General features: G+C 44.2%; 1 protein-coding gene across 19 annotated transcripts in view; it reads left to right on the top strand.

The window, feature by feature from the left end:
- Positions 1–12514, top strand: part of FBRSL1 (fibrosin like 1) — a 523668-nt gene extending 511154 nt beyond the window's left edge. For 18 of the 19 annotated variants that reach the window (XM_071572408.1, XM_071572404.1, XM_071572401.1 and 15 more), the window contains 5 exons: positions 1112–1244; positions 4768–4845; positions 6193–6276; positions 7285–7525; positions 9529–12514. In XM_071572408.1, the coding sequence (XP_071428509.1) occupies positions 1112–1244; positions 4768–4845; positions 6193–6276; positions 7285–7525; positions 9529–10762 (1770 nt within the window). In that variant the 3' untranslated portion in view covers positions 10763–12514. The remainder of the gene's footprint in view (positions 1–1111; positions 1245–4767; positions 4846–6192; positions 6277–7284; positions 7526–9528) is intronic. The other variant, XM_071572397.1, reaches the window with a different exon arrangement.
- The last annotated feature ends 1508 nt before the right edge of the window (positions 12515–14022 follow it).

Below are 14022 nucleotides of genomic sequence, written 5' to 3'. Positions count from 1 at the left end.
GGCAGAGGAGCTGGGCTGAAGGGTGGCAGAGGGAGCAGTAGATACTGAGTGTACAGTCAGAAAGAGACAAAGAAAATGAGGAGGAGGGTAATTTTTCCCCAATTCCATCTTTTTTACAAAGCACACACATTTAATGTCATTTCCCTTCTGTACTAGTACCTCCTGTGGAGGAGGTCATGAAATGGCCAATACAGTGAAAAGCATATTAACAAAGCAGAGAGCAGGAGAGTAGATTGATAGCTCCAGTGTGAGAGGCTGGGGGGCTTCCTGCACTGCTGTGCTGGTGGGCAGAGGGAGGGGGGTTAAAACTCAAGAGGTAACAGGACAGAGGTGCAGTGGCAATGCTGGTAGAGGCTTGAGGTTCCCTGTGGCAGGAGGAGTAGCTGATAAGAGGGATTGTGTAGGTTTTATTTTTTCTTAGTTCCTGCTGTAGATTTTTTGTCCCATTAATGAAGACTATTCAGTGCTTAAGTAGGTGCACTGTCAGCATTGCCTCTGCAAGTGGTGTATGTCCATGTACTTTTATAAACAAATATGTAATCTTTAGGCTATTGAGAGACTTTTATGACCTCGGTGCAGTTCTGGCCATGCTCACTTCTACAGGGCAAGGATAAAAATAGCCTCTGGAGGAGCCCGTAGCTTTCTTTATCCTCTGCCCCTTGCCTGCATACAGAGCTGTACAAGCTGCAGGAAGGGCACAGTGTAGGCACATCTCTCAAGCTGGAGAAGCAAAACAGACAAGTCCATCACCCAGCTCTCAAGTCTTCTGTCGGCAGCTTTCTGCCTGCAGAGTATTTTCTGTCAGGCTGAGAGCACAGGCTGATCCTGGGGAGCAGCACACTCAGTGTATCATGTTCCACGCTGCAGTGTGTGCTGAGGGCTGGGATCACCTCAGAGCTGATCCGTGTGGATGGGGCCGGCAGCCGAGAGGCCGCGGAGCAGAGTGGCCCTGCAGACGCTGTCAGAGCGTGACCGTGTGACCGGAGATGCTGCTGTCACTCTCACTAACTCTCCCTGGCAGGGCTAAGGAGGAATGAGCCTTAACTGCCTCTCTTTTTCTCCCATGAAAAAAAGAAGTATATAATGAGATTGTTTTTATATCATTTGACAGCAAATGCAGCTGGATCCCCACAAGCTAGAGATAGGTGGTAAACTTGACCTGTTCAGCAGACCTCCTGCCCCTGGAGTGTTTCCAGGTTTCCATTACCCACAAGATCTTGCCAGGCCTCTGTTTTCTACCACAGGTAAGGGAATATTGTTACTTGTTGAAAAAAATACCCAACAAACTGTCAGTTGTATGTCATGTGTGTCTCTACAGCTAACTATGCCTCAAAAATGGAAGCAGGCAAGGCTGGTTCAGAGGGGTGCAGACACACTGCTGTGACCGGGGCTCTGCCACCACCTCCAGTGCAGGATCCTCTGCATGTCACTGAGCTGCAGCACTTGGCTTACATTCATGTCTCTGCAGCTGGTTCTTACGTGCCTGATTAATAGGCTATGGAGTGATTTTTAAAAGTGATTTTGACAAAACACTTGAAAATGTTTCCATTGCAGAGGATTGGAAGTGGCCCAGTCTCTTTCTTGCATTTATATTTGCCATGTTCTTCTCAGCTCCTCCACTCACCAAGTTTCTGTTTGTTTTCTGAAAACAAGGAGGGGTTTGTAAAAGGAAAACTTCAATAACAGCTTTGAAAATATCACAGAAGGTGTATTTGTGAAGTGTTTGGTTTTTAAATAGAAAATTCCCCTGTATGTTATGAAGTCCATCAAATGCTGGGGCTTAAAATGGTATATATTGAATTAAAAAAAAAACCAAAACAGAGACTTAAATACAGTTCACATTGATCAATTGCTTTCCAATCTGTTGGAGAAGTAATTACAATTATGCAATTACCAAAGAGCAGTAAGCTTCACTGTGCCTTTCTCTCTGGCTTCGACTTGACTTTTTTATCTGTCTTTCTGTGCTTGAGATGCTAAAGTCTGCATTCTGAGTGAACTGTGTCAGTTGATGAGATGTAACTTAGCTCTTTATGTATGTAGTTAATTGGCAAATAATGTACTTTTCTTCCCCAATGTTGCTCTGGTTTTATGCTGCAGTATTGCACAGTCACCCTAACTCAGTGCAGACATGGTCATGCTCACCCTTGGTTCAACCCTGCTCAAATGAGTGAGGTTAGAACTGTTTTGAATTCTGTCCCAAACATGACAGAAAAGCAACAGGTGAGGATCAAGCTGAAATTTCTGTGAGAATTGAGTTTCAAATGCAGGTGTGAGATAGCCTGCAGGAACTCCACCAGTGCTTCAGTCTGTCTTTCTGCTCTACCTGTGGATGGAAATTCTTAAGCATCAAATGCACATTTCTACAAGATAGAGCCAGTGCTGGTGCCAGCTCTACACTGCAGGGTGCTACCCTGTATTTTGGTGTCTATAAAGGTACTTTGGATAGTATGGGGCCAAGATACTTATTGCATCTACTTGAATGCATAAGCACAGCTCATTTACAAGCCTCTGGCTGTTTTCCTATGGCAGGTGTTTCCTTATACTGTCCTCAGTCTGTCCTGTGTTGTCATTACAAGGACCTTGTTTCATGCTTGGTTTTGCAGCTGAAGGGTGTTTTGGGCAGAGTTTACCCTGACAGGCAGAAAAGCACCAGTCCAGTTGGTATCTGGAATTTTTTCTCTTAAAAGATGCAAGCATGGCTTGTTTTTCATTCATAAAAGCAAGAGGGGATATAGCATGGAATAGAAACATTAGAAAAAACAAATTAATAGAAGACTTTCACTGGAGATAAACAACCTTACAACAACTTGTCCGTGAGTATATTAATCACAAGAGCCATCACATGGTAAATCTGGGTAAAGAGTGCTATCAACGTGAGCAAACATTGCAGCTGTAATAGAGAGATGAATAAATCTTTTAGTCTGCAATATCCAAGGCATTCTTTTCACCTTATCGAACATGTGTGCAGTTGATGTGAACCATTGGTTCTGCTGCATTGCCTGGTTACTGTGGGAGACATAAGTTATCTTAGGGCCACCTGTCTCCAGGAGGGATGTTGGGCTGCCTGGCAGACACTATATTTAATAACCACCTGACAGCCTGCAATGCCTCTCCTGGCTTTCTCCGGAGGATTTTTTATTATCAGCCCATGTAGCTGAGTTTGTAAGCAGTCTCCTTTGAAGAAATCTCCCATCCATTATACGCCTTCTGAAATCTTAAAGGATTAGAAAGATGACAGTCTCCATCCGTCTTGAAGCATTGGAGCAGTCAGAATGTTTGTAGATAGGTACTAGATAGGTCTCGTTGCCATGGTCTCTCTTAAGTTTCCTCAACTCATTTTCTGGCTGCTTAGGTTTGAGGTGCCCAAGCTGGTGAGGGACACATAGCTCTGTCTCCTCTCTGGTTTCATAGTCTGCTCATGTTCTAGACACATGGCTGCTCATGTTTGCTGTTTTCATCTGTTACTCTTCCCATTATTAAGGGGATTTGACTTTTTATCAACAAAGTATATGAGACAAGCACTGTAAAGCTTTATTTAGATTTTGGTCTATTTTGCACATGACTTAACATGCCCTCAGGAAAACATTGCTTTTGTCATTATGTGGAATTACTAGTTTCTATCAGAATGAGACAGTTAATGCACAGGTATGGCAGGTCTTGCTTTCTGCAGAGCAGACAGAAGTTGTGTTTGCATCAGGCAGCATCTGTAAGTTATGGTAGTTGTAACTCTGCTTTGTCTGCAGTAGTGGAAGTACTGGCAGGGAGGAGGCACCAACAGGACATTCACAGCCCCAGCAGTTGCAGAGGACTGGTCTTGTCAGTGTAATACTGGAGCCACAGAAGCATTTTGGCACACATGTCTGAGACACAAAGATTCAAAAGTTGATTTCAGATGTGTCTTGAAAATGGTCTGCACTGATCTTAGGGAGTCAAAGCCAGGCCCATGAGATTGCCCAAACATACTGTCTCTTGCAGGATACCTGTGAGTTCCTCAAAACCCACATATGCCAATGGCAGGTGACACCGGTGCTTTTCACACAGGGGTTGTGAGCCTGTTCAGCTTCACATATCTCTGACTGCAGGGAAGCAAATCTCTCATTTTCTGCTCTGAAAGGAGAGCAGAATTTTCTGGGTGAGCCTGGTCCACCTTGAAATACAGGGCAGACCTGCCCATTCTTCCCTCACCTCAACCTCCTGTAATCCAGCGTGCTCAGCAGTGGTGTTCCTTTCCCACAAGGAAACACAGCACCATGGCAATGAGCAGCATCTACAAAGAGAAGAAAATACCACGGGGGGAGCTTGTGGATGCAGAGACAGATGTGAGCACGTAGATGGAGCGCTCATGGGAAAGGCATGATTGATGTTCCCTGCATGCCTGTCATTAACTGGTGTTTCATATAGACTCTAATCAGTCACTTCCGAGCACCTTCTGTCTGGGCCCATAACCTGGGCTGACCCTTTTTAATATAAACACAGAGTAATGACTGAAAATGTCAGACAAAGAGATTTGCTTCCTCATTACTACAGGTGAGCAGCAGTGCTCAGGGCAGGGTCTCCTCCTGCCTCCTTGTGCCCCCAGAGTCCTTTACAGGGCTCTCAGAGAAGTCCTGCCTGTAGCTCGCTTGGCTGGTGTTTGAGGCCTTCCCCTGCCTTTGCTGTGTTTTAATCTGGCCTTTGCATCTGGTTCTTGAATATGATGGTCAGGATCTGTGTGTATACCAGGAGTCACTTGGCCCTAAACTGAAACGAGGGACCTTGTTCTCACAGGTGCGACACATCCAGCCACCACCCCTTTTGGTCCTTCACCTCACCACAGCAGTTTCCTGCCTACGAACCACTTGGCAGGTAAGTGTAAGTAAACCCTGCCTTCACCTCTATGCCTCTGACCCATTCTTGGCTCTCCAGTGTGGTCCTGCACTGTGGCACTACAGGAGGGAAAGGCTTAAACTGCCTCAGGATCCAGAAGCTGGCCAGCTTCTCACCCCTGCACATCCCCTCGCTGTCCCCCAAAGGAGAGGGGCAGGATTAGCAGACCCTCTCCTGCAGGAGAACAGGGCATTGCAGAGCAGTCACGTCTGTCACTGCTGGGACACTGCACAGCAGCTGAAACATGAGCTGAATGTGCCTAAGAAAATTGGGGAAATTTATGCAAAGGTACCTCAAAACAAGCCTCAGTTTAAAATGGGCTCCTCCCGTGCCATTTCCCACCTATGAAAGTTCTTGGCTATATTCTTTAAAAGAGTTCAGGGAACAGTTCCTGGCAAATAGCTCTTCTGCACATTTTGCCAGCCTTTCAGTTTCCTAATTGGCAGTAAGTAGAGCCTGATTTTCTCAAATTTCCTCATTTTAGAAGCTCACAAGCAGCTCATTGCCAATTAAAGTTCAAGCTCTGTTGATTAATGTTTTAGTAACACTCATCCAATCAGTAAATGTGGCATGCCACATGACCTAGTAGACTTTTTTTCTGTTGCAAATACCCAGATTTACATCAATTCCTGAACATGCTGTCAAAATTAACTATCTCTACCAAGTCACTCAGCTACTTAATATCAAAGAGGAAAGGCAAGAACATTTATTTTAAAATAAGTAAATAAGCAAATAGCTGTTTGCTCAAAGAGCCAAGCTATTTGTGCCGTTTGCCTTATATTTTAAATATGATGAAGCTGTTATGGGAGAGGATTTTGCCACAAACAGGCCAAAGTTAGTTGACATAAGGATGGATGTCAGTAGCAATTATCTTAGAACTGTCTCTATGCTCTTTTTGCAAGAAGAGCAGAAGGTTGTACACAGAAACAAGATGATGCAAACCCTCAATGTGCTGGCCAAGGAGCCTGCTGAGATTGTTCTTTCAAGGCAATTGCAATGCTTCTATAGAACTATTAGTACTGATAAGAAAGAGTTATAGCTCAGCAGCAGCCACCTTAATTTCAGCTATTAGACCTTAATTTCTAGCTCACTTCTGACTGGCATACAAAAGTTTATTACAGCACCTGTTTGCAGCCTGAGCACTGAATCCCTTCTCCATTTTAACATGATGGGAATTTTCTGTGCAAAGAACCTTGCAATGAGAAGGATCAGCTTAAAGTCTGGCCTAATCCTACTTGGATTCAGACCGTTAAGAAGGGGAGGGGTGCGTTTCATTCTCCAACATTCTTGGCTAAATGCCTGCTAAATCCCTGTTTGCCTTTCCAGATCCATTTAGCAGGTCAAGCACCTTCAGCGGCCTTGGGAACTTAGGCAGCAATGCCTTTGGAGGATTAGGCAGTCATGCTCTGAGTAAGTACTGGCTGGGTTACTGCAGACAAACATCCCTTCCAGAAAAGCCACATGCTAATATTTACAGCAGCTGGTGGTAGTTTTTAAAGAAGTTTAATTCCTAACCTCCATTCTCCTATCTGAAAACACTGCACCTAAGATTTCCAGGTCTCTGCGGTGGGAGCTTTTCTGTGTCACACAGGTCAGTAGCTGTGCTCTGTGTCTCCTCACTGCTGAAGGCTGGTACCTTGTGTGCTTGTGGAGGTGCTGGAGCTGCAAGATCCCCCTGAGCTCTGGGACCCTGTGGGCACCTAAAGTAACACCCTTCAACAGCGAAGACATACAGTGGAACAGCTATTGATACTTCTTCTAATTCAGCGTGTAGACCTCCTCTGTAACCAATGCTGAAGTCTGAATTACCTGTATAAAATAATTTTACATCAAAAACATGTTACCTGTAGGCAAAACATGCTTGAGAGCCACACATAAGAGAGCATGCTTGTGCATCTCATGGTGCAACAGGAATCAGCTGAAGATGGATGGAGGAAAATCAAGTGACTGTTCTGAAAAGCCTTACAGCCAAGCTCTATGTTTATACACACACATACATGCCACCAAATAGGCTGGTTTCTTTAACAAAAACGTCCCTGAATCCTCAGCTGCAGGCAGCTGATTGCTTGTAACTACCCAGAAATTAAAATTTCTGCCAGTGAGAGGCACTGAGGAAAAATACTGCTTTTGTGCTGGAACCCTTGCTGGGGTGGGGGGAGAAGACAAGCTGGGCATTTTCGGTCATTTCTGAGTTAGTGAGATGTACAGTTAAAGCTTCCTCCACCAACAGCCCTAGAAAAGCAGGTGGATCTTACACCCAGTGTTGGTATTGTCTCTATCCTCTTGCCAGTAGCTCCCCCTCACCATTAAAAAGACTCGAAAGGACAGTTCTGGTTGTGATTAGTATTGTGAAAAATGTCTATATAATTATTTGGTTTGAATTATTTTTAACTCTTCCTCCCCCTGCCGTTATTGTAGCTCACAACAACATTTTTACCCACAAAGATGGCCCAAACCTGCAGAATTTCAATAACCCCCATGAGCCATGGAATAGACTCCATCGGACTCCGCCGTCCTTCCCAACACCTCCACAGTGGCCCAAGCCCACGGATTCGGAGCGAAGCTCCTCGGTGACAAACCACGACAGAGACAGAGAGCGGGAACGGGAGCCGGAGAAGAGGGATCTTCCTCTGAGCAAAGACGACAGAGACAAAGAGAGGTGAGAGCCTGGGCCTCTGAGCACTTCCTTCTGGGACTATTTTTCCTCTTTATTTCTTATAATTTTTCTAAAACGTTGATTGTCCTTAAAGCAGCTGATAGGGCTTTTCTTCAGATAAGCACAAGTACTATCAACACAAAAAGAAAAAAATCCTCTTTGCCTCTTAGGATTTTTTCTTTATGGAAATTAGCCAGTCCTTGCTAGTGGGTTAATAAAAAGGATCAGGCTGAGAAATTGAGTGCATTACTGTGTTTTCAGAGGATACTTGGCTGTTTTCAATGCAGCTGCTTTAGGATTGCTGTGCTTTCTGAAATCATGAAGGTAGCATTGTGATGGGTCCTTTGGAGACAGTCATAGTTCTCATTAGTGTACAGATATGCTGATGAATTCAAATGTTAGCTGGACATTAACGAGATAAAAATGCAAATGCCTGTTTCTGGAGCAGTGTGCATGAATCCATTAGCAGAACTGATTTTAAAAATTGCATTGTAGGCAAACCCTTATTAATGATGACAGAACTGTATCACCTGGGCTATAGTTACTTCATTAGCTTCCAGTTATATCATTTTAAAGCTGTGAAGCCCTTTATATTTCAGAGCCCAGTTGTCTCCAACAGGCTACTTCTTGGTAGGCAATAACAGCCTGCAAGTCTTAGATGTGTGTGCTTGACTGGTGGTAGGGGGTTCATAGCTTGCCTGGAGTGCTTTTAATGAGATCTTCAGGCAGTACTTGTGAGCAAGATTATATGGAAGGAATAAGCTGAAAATCACTTTGCTTCAAATGTTAAATTCTCTGACGCCCTTGCAAGAATAGTTGTTCGGGTAGGAAGCTCCCTTCTTGGCTCTAGTGGAATTCATTTGCAAACCAAGGTTACTTTATTCTCAAGAGTGCTCACACAGGGGTTAACAGCTCTATTACATTTCTCTTAATTCAGCTTAAGCTGTCTCCAGCATCCCTGTTTGGACAGGGTTTTATTAAACCACATCCTTGACCAGCAATCAGGACGACCACAGTGGAAGAAACCTGGGTTAGCAAATGTAATCATAAGGGATAAATACTCACACAGCTCCCCAAAGCACCTCCAGCTTTCAGTACTCAGGTCTCACAGCTCTGGAAAGCAAATCCAACATAAAACTTAGGTGTTAGTGAGCCTGTCAGCTGCATAATGCAGTTCTCAATCACACCATCATATTTTGCATTTAGTGTCTCTAATTGAGAGCAAAGTGCTTTTAGAAGGTGAGCATTATTTATTCCCCTCTTAAAGAGATGGGATTAACTGTGACTAATTGGCTCACTCAGAGACAGAGGTACAGTTGAAGTGTAAGCCCTCGTGCCCCTCTGAACTAGGGACATTGTCATCAAACCCCTTGTTCATCATAGCAGGTCCTGTTGAAACAGAGGTCGGTTGTTCAGTTTCATGGATGTTTCTCCTGAAGCACCTGGTCTACCTGCAGGAACTGCCAACAACAAAAACTGCAACTCCAAAGGGAAAAGCTTCATGTTATGGCTGCTTCCAGTCAACAAGGCTGTCTTGGGAAGGACCTGCATACCTTTCTGTAGACTTCTGTGTGCCTAGATCCATGTTTTAGGAAAGGAACCCATGTTCTCCAGCTGAGAAGGGCATTGTCTGGCAGCAAGATGTATACATGAACACACAATAAGCATTTTTTAAATTAAATTAAGCTGTGCAGAATTCTTTTTTCACTCCATTTCTCAGTGAAGTGGTCTTTCTCTTAGGGTGAATATAGTATTGTTTCAAACACATCCCCAGTTCAGGCCAAAATTTGTGGACATCTGACTTCTTTTTCTATATGGTATGTAAAGGCAGGTACTGGCATGTCCTTAGGTGCAGCATCACAGCTATAGCTGATGCTAGGCAGAGCTTTCCAAATGATTTTCTAAGCACTGCTGAAGTGTACAAGTGGACACAGCACTGTGCGTGTCCAACACTGCGTGTGTGTTTGTTCATACTAAACAAGGAGGTGTCTTCTCTCTTTTTGCAGAGACCTCATGGATAAAAACAGACATTCAAACAGGTCCTCACCGGCATCAGCTCCAGTGACACATCAGATCAGCAATCTCATCCGCAGCAACAGCCAGACCTCTAGTGATGCCATCAGGCAGGTCAGCCTTGGGGAAAGGGAAAGGTCCAAAGAACCGGAGCGAGAGCACCCGGACCGGCTGAGGGAGCCGCCCATAGCAGAACACAAGATTAAAGAGAGCCGTTCCCCAGTGAAGGAAACTCCAAGCCATGATAAGAGACCCTCTGAGGACAACACAAAGCCAGTAATCCAGTCTGTATCCCCATACAGCAAACCTGCACTAAGTGAGAGCCTGAAGCTTACCAATCTAATGAGCAAGGACATGGAGAGAAAGACAGAGCTTCCCAGCGACCTCCAGAAGATTAAGAATGACATCAAAGTCAAAGAGGAGAGGAAGGAAGACAGTGATGTCCTGGTGGTAGGGTCTGAGCCTTCACAGCACTCCCGATCAGTGGAGCATCCCCCACCACCTAGTCTGCATGGATTATCATTGCCTCACTCGATGGCTGCCTCTATGCCCATCTCCATGGGCAGCGTGCACCAGATGAACAACATGAACGTTCTGGACCGCAGCAGAATGATGACCCCACTTATAGGCATGAATCCGTTGTCAGGAAGAGAGAGGCTGCCACATCCTGGATTTTCTTGGGACCCGATGAGGGATCCATTGCGAGATGCTTACCGGAGCCTAGATCTGCACCGTCGAATGGACTTCCAGCTCCGGACAGATCCTATCCATAGGTTTCCTACCACCTCCGGCTTTTACGACCATGAGCGATCCTATAGAGACAGGGAACCACACGACTACAACCACGAAAACCTTCTTGAAGCCCGCCGAGAGCAGGAGCGGTTGCGGCAAGTGGAGGAACGAGAGCGCTTGCACTTACGGGAAGAACTTGAGCGTGCCAGAATGCACCACTTGCACTCGTCCCCCATCGAAAGCCACCTGGCACACGTGCCATCCTTCATGCCTCATCTAAGCGGGATGCATTACCCCAGACTGAGTCCATCCACTGCCATGCACAACGGGATTTTAAACAGGAACCCGCCGACCGCAGCGCTGAGCGCGCCGCCGCCTCTTGTACCAGCCAGCAGCACCAGACCTGCCTCCCCACGCAGGACTACTCCACTCACAAACTCAGAGTCCAGGGACTATTCCCCCTCTAGGAACCCCAAAGAAGTAGAGGCACGATAGTCCCCAACATTGAATTTTAAACTCACCTGTACATAAAACAAACAAGCAAACAAACAAACAAACAAAAAAACCACAAACAGGAAAAAACCAACAAAAAAAAAACAACAAACCTTTTACAAAATGCACTGCTGTAAACCTTTTTTTTTTATGTAAAATTTGTAGAAGTTAAGCACATTTCCATAAATAACGGGGTTGGGGACTTTCCAACAAGAAGGTTGCTGAGAATGGGAATTTAATATATAGGTATTGATTTTTGGTTTTGTTTTTTGTTTCTGTGCTAAAAAAAATGAGTTAAGAATATCAAGTTTGTACATTTTTTCCCAAATGTGAGAAACATTTTTAATGGATTTGTATTTTTTTTAATTTTGTGCTCTTTATTCACTTAAAAAAAGAAGAAATTTTGCTTTTGTTTTTAGTTAAATTTGCATTTTAAAGGCCTCAGATCCTTAAGAAAAAAATACCCAGGGTTTCTTAAAAGTATTATTTATGGAAATACTGTAGTTTTACAGTCCACTGTGAGGTTCCCTTCTGAGGCCAATTGATCACTTACCTTGGTACTTTGGAACCGAAGTTACAGATATATATTAAAATATTAATAATAATAATGTACAAAACTGTTTGTTTTTTGCCTTATTATATTATGCAGAAATTTAAGAGGAATTTTTTTTGACTTCTTGTTTTAAACAAAAAAAAAAAGAAAACAAACTGTAAATATTCTGTTAATATAAATGTACACCAATATTAAATTCTTAACATAGGTAGACTTTATAAAAATGGTTTCTAGAACCACTCTGGTTATTTCTTAACATGGTTACAACTCATACTCTTGTCACAGTCAGAAATTCACACTCAGAAAGCTAAGTATGGCATATATACTTCAACTATGCAAGAACTCGGAGGCAGGTCTTAGTGGATGTTGGGGGGAGGAAGGTTTTAAAAAAAAAAAACAACCCAAAAACAACCAACGCGCAACTCTGGAGACAGAATGGCAATGGCATGTGAACAGGAAGAAGGATGCTTGTGTTTAACAAAAAAAAAAAAAAGAGACTGAATTTTTTTGTACAAACACAAGGGACAGTTCGTCAAGGAAAGAGAGAGACACACGCTCCTGGAAGGGAATTTTGGTTTCCTACTTTTCAAGCTGGCAGAAGCAGATGGAACTGGCACAGTACCATGCGGCAGACCCTTTCCTTATTTTTTTTTCCTTTTTTTTCTCTTTTTTTGTGTTGTGGGCAGGATCGCTGGCAAGCAAGGACAATTTTCCGTGGACCCCTTGTGCTAATTGTGCAGTGTTCTTATTGGAATCTGTATACAAGACAAAGTAGAATTTTAGGAGTGCAAAAAAAAAGTCTAATGGTTGATTAAAAAAAAAGAAATTCTGATATATTATCTATAGTACATGAAGACCATAAGCAAATGTTTGTTTCAGTGTGGTTCTGCCTTGAACTGCTTTTTGGCATGATTTATTTTTTATTTCCAATTTTACTTTTCATCCATATGTAAATTTTGCCATGTTTTACTTGCTGTACCATCCCCCCTTCCCTTATTTTATTTTTCAGTGTCCATGTTTTATATATCCTGGGCTTTTTCTCTCTAGTTAATTCAGCCATCCGCTACTATTTTCTTGGCTCTGTAACTCTTGTTTCCCCCCCCTCCCCATCCTCCCCCCTGCACCCCCTGTAATTTTAAACATTCAGTTTCCTTGTAGATCAATGAAGATAAATACAACATTGATTTTGGATGAAAAAGGCAGTTGAGTGTTTGTGTGTTGTAGCCAGCGCTGTTGACTCGAGGCTAATGGTTTATTGATGGCTGGGAGGAGGCAGCTGGCGGAAGGGGCTGGTGCTGGGAGTGGGATTTTGGTTGTGAATCTTTCTCTGCAGAAGGAACGTGGCTCATCGGATGCTTTGGAGGCCGCAGCTGTGGCGACCAGGATTTGGGGAGTGCTGTGATGCTCCCTGGCTCTGCAGCTTCCCAGCCCACGGCACTGGCGCACCTCGGGCTCTGCACACCCTGGGCGGATCCCACGTCTGTGCCAAGGGGCGAGGACAGAAGAGGAAGCGCAGCCCTGTGCACAGCAGCTCCTTTGAAGGGATGGTGCTGCCGGCATCGCTCCGGGAAGGCGCTACTGCCTCAAGTGCTGCTCTCCACGTGCCTTCCCGTTTGCTCCCCCAGCTTCTCCCGCAGGCTGAGAGCAGCCATCTGCAGGGGATGGAACAGTGCCCCGAGCCCCCTCGTGCTCAGGAACTGACTGAACGGTGGGCGACTGTGCTTTAACAGCATGTTACAGCTTCTGGGTTTAAGTTTGCGTGTGACTAAATTACCGAGCATAAAAAAATAAAATGAAATAAAATAGCAGGGTCCTTAATCTCATGAAAGGAGGCTTAAAACAAAATAGGCATTAAAAATCAGCACCTGCTCTCCCAGCTGAAACTGGAGGAACATAGAACACATGGTGGATGTGAAAAGTGTGTTGGACTCAGCATAAAGATACTCACAATGCTGGCTCAGGGGGATTGTAATTCTCCCAGTGCCAGTGTCCAGCATGGGATCTTGCTTGACACCACCTCTAACGTGGACCTGCATAAATGAGCTTCCCTAACCTCTGTTAGAGTCCATCACTGCATCTTCCTGATGCAGGTAAGTGTGAGCGAGGAGGTGGTTACTGCACACTTCAAAAAAACCACAGAAATGAACCATACCCTTTGGAAGCATTTGGTCTGTGTATGATTTAAAAAGTGAGCATTAAATCAATGCCATGCTCCCCTGGCATTCCTGAAGGATTGCTTATTGCAGCCACCCTGGTGCCCGAAGAATTCATCATGACTGATACGGTGGTCTGAATATTAAAATAAAATCAGTGGTTTGCCATTTACTGTATCAGCCTTCTCACAAAATGGTTCACCGTGATTAATGGTATTATTACCTAAACAGAGAAACTAATTAATTCAGCCTTATTCCTTTTAAGCCACCCCAGCTGAGCTGCCTTCTGCTAAAAGAACTGGTTCAGAAGGACTTCCTGGGTTTTATGCATTTCTACCACTGTTGAGCTTTTATTTTGTGCCAGTTTTATCATTTTTATTCTACTTTTGGCTGTCTCCCTAGAGACTTCCCTCAGTCACCGAGAAAGGGTGGAATTTAGCAAACAAATGACAGTCGGAGGAAGAGGATAGGATTTGGAAGACTCGTTGCTTGCCTCAGGCAACCTGTTTTTAAAAAGATACTCAGGAAGGTGTAAGGAGGGGAACCACTGCCTGCAC

The sequence above is a fragment of the Pithys albifrons genome, chromosome 17, assembly GCF_047495875.1.
Source record: "Pithys albifrons albifrons isolate INPA30051 chromosome 17, PitAlb_v1, whole genome shotgun sequence".
Lineage (NCBI taxonomy): Eukaryota > Metazoa > Chordata > Aves > Passeriformes > Thamnophilidae > Pithys > Pithys albifrons.
The sequence above is the reverse complement of the archived record's forward strand: the minus strand, read 5'-3'. Positions and strand labels throughout refer to the sequence as shown.